Consider the following 7,760-nt stretch of genomic DNA (forward strand, 5'->3'; position numbering starts at 1 on the left):
TCAAATCTACTCTCAGACATGTAACACTCACTAGCTGAGTGACTCTGGGCAAGTCACTTAATCCCAATTGCCTCACCAAAAAACAAAGACTGTATAGACAGGTACTACTGTGGAATTCATAGTTCCTCAAAATATTGGCCCAATAATCCTCCTTTGAAAAACCCAATCTTTTTCTCAGCTTAAAAAAGAGAAGAGGAGCTTTGTTTTCACTTTGACCAGGAAAGGAAAAGCAGCACCTGAGACACCAAGAAATGACTAGTAGCTGCTAAAGGTAAGAGGAGCTGCTGTACCAGAGGTTCTCTGCTGTGCTGGGGGCTCCGCTGTGCTGAGAGAGGGTGAGACCTCAGGTGGGATGAGCTGGGCTTCAGATATAAGATCTGTTTCCCTTCCTCCCCTCATTCTAGGGGGTATTTCCTTATGAGACCTATGCCAGGCCCAGAACAGATATAGGAAATGAGAAAGGAGGCTTTCAGAATATTACATTAGGGAAGCTGGGAAGAGTGGGCTGGAGTAATTAGTTATCCCTTCCACATCTCAACTTTCCCCATTGCAGTTTTGATACATCTTGGGCTGGCATCAGAAATTAAATGGGAATTTATAGGAGCTTTTCATAAGCTGCAGATGAATTGTGAAGGCCAGCAGATGACAGAAAAAGTTTAGAAACTCAGAAATGCATAAAATATATATATAGTATTATATATCAACCCAAATTTTATAATAAGGTACTGTAAACACCCCATAAAAGAAAAAGAAAAAAATTCAGATTTCTCTGTAGGAAGGGAGGGCCAAAAGATTTTCTGCAGATTTTCAGGGCACTGCACCCTAACCCCTCGATGTGGAAAGGATAACTGTAATTCGCTATTTGATACCAGATTTCAGAGGGTTCTTCTCTCCATTGTCCCCTATCACTCCAGCATATTTACCAGGTGTGCTGCTGGATAGAGACATCAGACTAACATATCGAACTGAAAGTAGGGTTCTGGTGGAAGAGCCATGATGTGAGGGGAGGAGATGTGTAGCGAAATCCTCTATCAGGCATGCAGGCAGTCAGGTTGGACTTTCTTCCCAGTAGATCAGGGGTAGGGTGAAGGGTCAGGAAGTAATGCCACTTGACCCAGACCAAAGGCACAGTGCTCCCTGAGAAAGGAAAGATTGCTAGGTGCCAGTCTGCTCTACTAAATAGCCACTGAGCACATGGACAATAGCAGTTAGTTGTTATTTACATGTGATTCAATTCAATTGACATTCATTAATCCTTCCCTGCCCCTCCATGAGTAAGGCCTGGAGTTAGACTAGGGACCTGCCCTCTAGAGTCCTCAGTCCAATATGTCCTTTCATCCTGGAGTCCCTTTAAAATTTACCTGGCGAATCTCATCTATCCTCTCTCTGCTCAGATGCTCTCTGGGATGGGATGTCTCGATCTTCCCCGAAGCAACCAGTTCCATCTTTGAACAGTTTTAGTTGTTAATTCCTCCCTCTCATCGTCCTCCCCACCCCCGTCCCTCGCCACCCAGCCCACCCCCAGATCCTTCTATGACATGGTTTACTGCCTGCCTCAACCCTCACTCCCATTCTTATTATCCTTCTCTGGACATACTGGAGTTTGCCTTCAATACCTCAGCCTGACCAGGTATACGGAACTGAACGTAATACACAGATAGAGGTTGAACAGGGTTGAGGACAATGGTACCAGCAACCTCCTTGGGCTAAATAAGAGTTGTATTGATGCAGTCTAATGTGGATCTTAGAGCAGCTAGGTGGCGCCATAGAGCATAGAGTGCCTGGACTCATCTTCGAGAGTTCAAATCTGGTCTCAGCCACTAGCTACGTGACTCTGGGCAAGTCACTTCACCCTGTATGCCTCAGTTTCCTCATCTGTAAAATGAGCTGGAGAAGGAATTGGCAAACCACTCCAGTATCTCTGCCAAGAAAACCTCAAATGGGGTTAGGGAGAGTAGGAGATGAGGGAAACAAGTGAACAATGATGTGAATGTACTGGACAGAGGCAGGTGGATAAGGGACCAGTCTGGGAGTCATAAAGGTCTTGGATTCAGAATACTTGACGTGCTGAGTTTCACTGGTGAAGGGAATTTCCACACTTAGAGTGCCCTACATCCATGAACATCAGTGTTCGGGGGGAGATACGCCCTTGAGCGTATCTCTACCTCCAGGACTTTTTGTTTTTAACACGGAGTGCTGGAAAGTTGGAGTCTGTGCCTTTGTTTATACAATCCTTCCACTTCACAAATGAGGCTCAGTGATAAAACGGGGGGGGGGGGGGGGGGAAGAAACCAAGAATCCTAGCTTCCATCTCGCCATGGAAAAGAGAATGCCTGACTGACTCAAAAGGGTCATGTCCCTCCCTGGCGAAGGAAGGGCTTAAACACGCTACACCCCTCCCCCCCCACCGTGAAATCCAGTCAAATCAGGTGAAATAGAACACAAAAGCCCAGCAGGGGCTGTGGAAGGGGGTGGAGGGGGCCTCTCCTCAGCTTTGCTGTGGCTGATGAGGGGAAGATGTAGTGACAGCATCTATAGATGAACTTCTGTCTTCCCCCCTACACACACACCCACAGACTATGTGGAGTCACCCAAAGCATCCTCCCACTCCCAGCTATGGTCGCTGGGACTTCTGCCAACATTCAGCAGTCTTACTTACAAAGAAACACCTGGGGGTCCAGGGAGCTTGGAAGGCTCAGGAATCCATCCAAGCCAGCTTTATTTGTAGTGTCCAGCTCTTAGCACAGTGCCTGACACACAGTAGGCCAGTCATCATCGTCATCATCATCATCGTCATCGACGGTAATAATCGACTGACCTGCTTTAGCCTGCCCCATACTTCTCCAGCATTTGTACTTTGGAGTTTTGTCTGGAGTGAATTGGTGTGTGTGTGTGATGTATTATTTAGCACAGAGGAATAGCTGAGAAAGGGGGAGACACAGAAGTGAGGGTGGCAGGTGGGAAGGCGAAGGAAGAGAGGGGGAATGAGAGCGTAGCTTGGGCTGACTTATGTACCTATGCATCAGTTCCAGTACCTGGGTAAGGCTTGGTGGTGGCGCTGCTGATTGGGGGGAGGAGAAGTCACCGGAGTGTCCAATATACGACAGCCCCAGAACTCTCCAAATCCAAGCTACCGTGGTTGTACGCTTTGGCGTACATCCCTCAGCCACCCCAGCCAGTGTCTGAAAGTAAAGAATACCCCGGGTTTGCTTTCTCTTTCTAGGTTTTCCACGGGAGTCTCCTTTCTAGCTTTGCTAAGAGTAAGTAGCCCAGAAAGGTGGGACAGCCCGCCAAGGTAGCCAAGGAGGCTTTGAGGAGGGTCAGCGCTCTAGGAAGATGGTGTTGGAGAGGAGATGGGAGGGGAGAGAGAGGGGAGCCTTCTGTTCTCGGGGCTCGGACCTGCTCTTCCTCCCTCCCTCCCAGAGCCCTGGTTCCCTAGCTCCCTCGTTGCTTTCCTAGCTCGCTCCCTCACCGCCTGCAGACGCCTCCCCAGCCAGGCAGCCCAGCGCGTGGGAGGTGACATCTCTTAGGGAGCGCGATTGGTTTAATATGGTAATGGAGAGGAGGGACCAGCCCTGGCCGCTGGCTGGTGGCTTAGCTCCGTCACGCAGGGCGCTGAGCTCAGACGACTCAGTTTCTTCTGCCCCGGCTCCTCTGGTCCCGGCCCTGGCCGTAGAGCCAGTCCCGCCATGTGAGGCAGCCCCTCGCCTGTGCCTGTGCCTGTGCCCGGTCTCCGCCCTTGCGGCCCGGTGTGCCGCCCGCCGTAAGCCCCATGCAGCCTCTGCTCGGCCCCGCCGACGACCATGCCCTAGCGGGGTAAGGCACAGCTTTATCCGCCGCTTCTCCTTCCTTGCCTAGCTGGTCACTGACTTTGCACCTCCCCCCCTCCCCTCCTCCTCCTCTTCGTCCTCCTCCGCCTGGACAGCTGCTTCTCCCGACTCCGAGCTGTCTGCGTGCGGCAGGAACTCCTGCGGAAAGTACCCGGCGCTCCGGGGGAGGGGGGGAGAAGGGGATCTGGGGGTTTGGCTGCGTCTCTGCAGAGTTCTCTGCTCTCTGCCTCTACTGCTGGGGGTGGAGGGGGATGCGGCTGTGAGCTGACCGCTGGGAAGAGGAGTTCCGGACCTTCTCTCTCCCTCCCCCACAATCTATCTCTAAGGGTCTCAGTCTCTTAAAAACCTTTCTGTGTCAATGGTCTCTTGCTGAGTCTCTCTAGATGTAGCACACTCTGGTGTTTGCTCTTTGTGCTTTCTCGTTTCTCTTTCTGTCTCTCCCGTCTCTTGTCTCTTTCTTGTTTTATCTCTGTAAGCGAGTCTCTCTCTCTCTCTCTCCCTCTCTCTCTCTCCCTCTCTCTCTCTCTCTCTCTCTCTCTCTCTCTCTGTACCACTCTCTCTTTGTCTCTCTGTTTGAGTCACTGTTTCTATCTCTCTGTCTCCCCCTGTCTGTCTCTATCCGTCCTCCCTCCCTCCTCTTTTGCCTCTGAACCTCAGTTTCCTCATCCATCAAATGAGGGGGCTGGACTAGGAGCTCTAGGGTCCCTTGCAGTTCTACCTCTTGTGCCATATAGTCAGGACGTGACCGAGGGGTCTGGTTCCAGCTCTGCCACTGACTAGCTGGGTGACTTCCGGACAATTTCGTCCCCTCTCTCCACCTGAGCATCCTCGTCTGTTAAATAAGGGCTTGGACGAGAAGCGCTCTAAGGTCCCTTGCAGTTGCAAACCCTGCTGAGAAAGAAGTTGTGAGGGCGGGATACTTCCCTTCCTTCATTCTTTGTCTCCTCCCAGTGTCGCCAGTAGCTCATGGTTGGTGTAGCTGAGTGAGTCTCTGCTGCCTACAGAATTGTCCGGACCCTAGAGTCACGCAATCTCTGGGTGGGTGATTTGGGGATAGTCAGGCCAGGGATGCAGGAAGATGGGCCCGATGACCCAAGAAGATTCGACCCAGCCCTGGATCCTATGATTCCCCCGGAGCCTTGCCGACCCGGGGTTCCACGGTAAGTACCCCGGGATGGAGGCGCGGGAGAGCCAGGAGCACAGGGGATCTGGGACCACTCCGATAGGCAGGCAGGAAGGCTTACAGACGTGCGGGCCTGGAGCTCTGATAGCTGGGGACGCCGAGCGGACGGTCTGGGGTGGTGGGGGGGGTGGTGTAACTCTGCTGGAAGCAGATACAGGCGCGCAGCAGCCACTGGGAGCCTGCGGGGGGGGCGTCTGGGTTGCCCTGGGCTCCCGGGTGGGGGCAGGCGGGAAGGGACACTTCTGGGAGGCTTAGGACCCGAGGAAGCTCGGCCTTGCTTCAGCTGCTGGGTCCTGTGGTCTGCATCTCTTCGGAGCTCCGGGAATCCCTCTGTCCGTTGTAGCCTTGGAGTAATTGCGCAGGCAGCTTTTTGGCTGACGGGAATAACCCGAGGAGGGAGGCGTGCTTTGGTGTGTGCGCCAAGGAGCCGGGAAAGAGAGAGGGGGGCAGAGAAAAGAGACGAAAGCAGCGGACTTGGCCAAGTGCCCCTTAGCGAAGAAATGCCATCGAGTTCTCTGTCCATCTGACATCCTGCTTCCTAGCCCAAAAGCCGGGGCCCAGAGCTCCAAAGCCACGTTCCGCTTTCCCAAAGCAAACTTTTCCCATTTCTTCTGACCTTCTACGGTCTTCCCTTTCCTTCCATGAGGGTCCCGAGGAAGCAATCGACCCCGAGAGTGGGAGCCTTTCCCGCTGCCAGGCCCTGAAAATTAGGGGACCATCACCAAGGGCTGACTCCCCACCTCCCACGGGACACTCCATCCAAGGAGTGGGGGGAGGGGGGGAGGAAGAGGGAGAATGCTTCAGATGACACACAGTAGCTCAACTTGGGAGGCCACGAACTTGACCATTTTCTGCTTCTCGGATCAGGGGAGAGCCCTTGCGGCACTGGGAGGGGGGGCTCCTTTGTTGTGGCATGGACCCCTTGGGAAGTCTGGGGAAGCCTAAGGACCCCTATTCAGAATAATATTTTTAAATGTATAAAAACAAGCTATATAGTATAGTTATTATATATGTTATCTATATCTATACTGTAATTATATTGAATAGTTACTAAAATATTTTTTTAAAATTGTTCATGGACACCAAGTTAAGAACTTCTGGAATGGTTCATGGTAGAGACTGTTGGCTCCCTTCTCTGGGTAGCAGAGAAATGTCTGTTACAGGATAAGACCAGGCCTGCCTAGGGCCCCTGAAAGTGTAGGAAAAAGTAAGTGTTTAATAAATGCTTGTTGACTGACTGACTGACTCAACTCTGGGGAGGAGGAGCATGGCATCTGCCCAGGGAACCCCAAGAGTAGAAGATTTATGAGCCAGCAATGAGGCAACTTCCCCTCATCCCTTCCTCTTACCTCAATCCAACCCAACTGAATCCAATTCAAAATTTACTAACAGCTAAACACTATGTTAGGTTCTGGGGGATACAACTCCCCCCCACCCCAAAAAAGCCTTGGCCCCAGAGAGCTTACATCTTGCTAGGGAAAACACAGATACAGAAAGACAAATACAAAACATATGCAAACTCATTGCAATGTAGTTAGGGGAGAGACCATTAGCCATCAGGTAAATCAGGAAAGCTTTCTAGTTGGAGGTGTCACTTAAGTTGAGCCCGGAAGGGGCCTGACCTTAGATCCTCAGCACTTTCTTCCTGGATTTGGGAACAATGGCTCTGAGTCCCTAGAATCTTGGTAGTTAATGCCCAAATGTCCAGGAATCTCACAAAGCTGTCAGAGCTGAGATTTAATCCCTTGTCTTCCCGACTCCAAGTCTAGCATGACTTCTACCCTACCATGTTGTCTACAGCTGGTTATCAAGGTCCAGAGGCAACCTCTTCCTGGGACATTTACCCTCAGCTCCCCACAGTGGCTTAGACATCCTCTGGCTTTTGACTGGTTACATGTCCATTGAACTAGAAACACTCCTCTAAGAAAATGGCATTCCTGATTCAATTTTGGAAAATGAAGAAACTGAGGCAAGGAAACAGATTGACCTGGCTATAAAGGGACTCAGGGTATCACTTCAGGAACGAGAACTCAAAAATGACAGTCTCAGGACTAGCACTGTGGCCAAAATTTGCTGGAGAAAGGGCATTCACTGTACTTGGAATCCAAAGACCTGAGTTGGGATATGACTCTACTACGTACTGCTTGTGTGACCTGGGACAAGACTATCTTGTCTGGGTTCCCATTTTCTCATTATTCTTAACTGGTTAAAGTGGGTATGGGCCTACTCTGTCCTCCCCACCACTCCTTCACTCCTCTCTCTGCCCCTGTGCCTATCTATCTATCTATCTACCTATCTATGTCACTTTCTCTTTCTCATTGTCTAAATGTCCTAAGATGCTCCTGGATGCTTCTCTCCACCCCCCTCCTCTCCCCTCACAGTCCCAGGTGAGAGATGAACTTGGAAATGCTACTGTTCCTTCCCTAAAACAAGGCAGCTCCACTCTGATGGCACCAGCCGCCCCCTAGGGGCTCAAGACTGGAATGGTCTGATTTGGGGACTTGGCTTGGTGGTTGGGAGATACTCCATTGAAAAGCCAGAAGAATTTTCAATCAGATTTGGTCCTCTTGACTCTGAAAGGAGGTTGAGGGAGTATGTGTGTTGTTGGGGTGGGAAGGTAGCCTCTCCTGAAATGCTCTTGGTCAACCCAATCCCTAACAGTCTCATGGGAAGGGCTGTGTGTTTAAGCTCTCTCTCTCTCTCTCTCTCTCTCTCTCTCTCTCTCTCTCTCTCTCCCTCCCTCTCTC

General features: G+C 51.1%; 1 protein-coding gene across 3 annotated transcripts in view; it reads left to right on the top strand.

Moving 5' to 3' along the window:
- The first annotated feature begins 209 nt into the window (after nucleotides 1–209).
- The window catches only part of TP53I11 (tumor protein p53 inducible protein 11), a 30,058-nt gene continuing 22,507 nt past the window's right edge, over nucleotides 210–7,760 (top strand). The window contains exon 1 of one of the 3 annotated variants that reach the window (XM_027837891.1): nucleotides 210–271. Coding sequence is in view for 2 of the 3 variants with exons in the window: in XM_027837887.1 (XP_027693688.1) it covers nucleotides 4,899–4,990 (92 nt within the window). In the remaining variant the exon portion in view is untranslated. Of the gene's footprint in view, nucleotides 272–3,618; nucleotides 3,817–4,475; nucleotides 4,991–7,760 lie in introns of those variants that run through there. The other 2 variants (XM_027837888.1, XM_027837887.1) reach the window with 2 other exon arrangements.

This window comes from Vombatus ursinus, unplaced genomic scaffold (assembly GCF_900497805.2).
Source record: "Vombatus ursinus unplaced genomic scaffold, bare-nosed wombat genome assembly UNPS02014822.1, whole genome shotgun sequence".
In the NCBI taxonomy this organism is placed as follows: Eukaryota; Metazoa; Chordata; class Mammalia; order Diprotodontia; family Vombatidae; genus Vombatus; species Vombatus ursinus.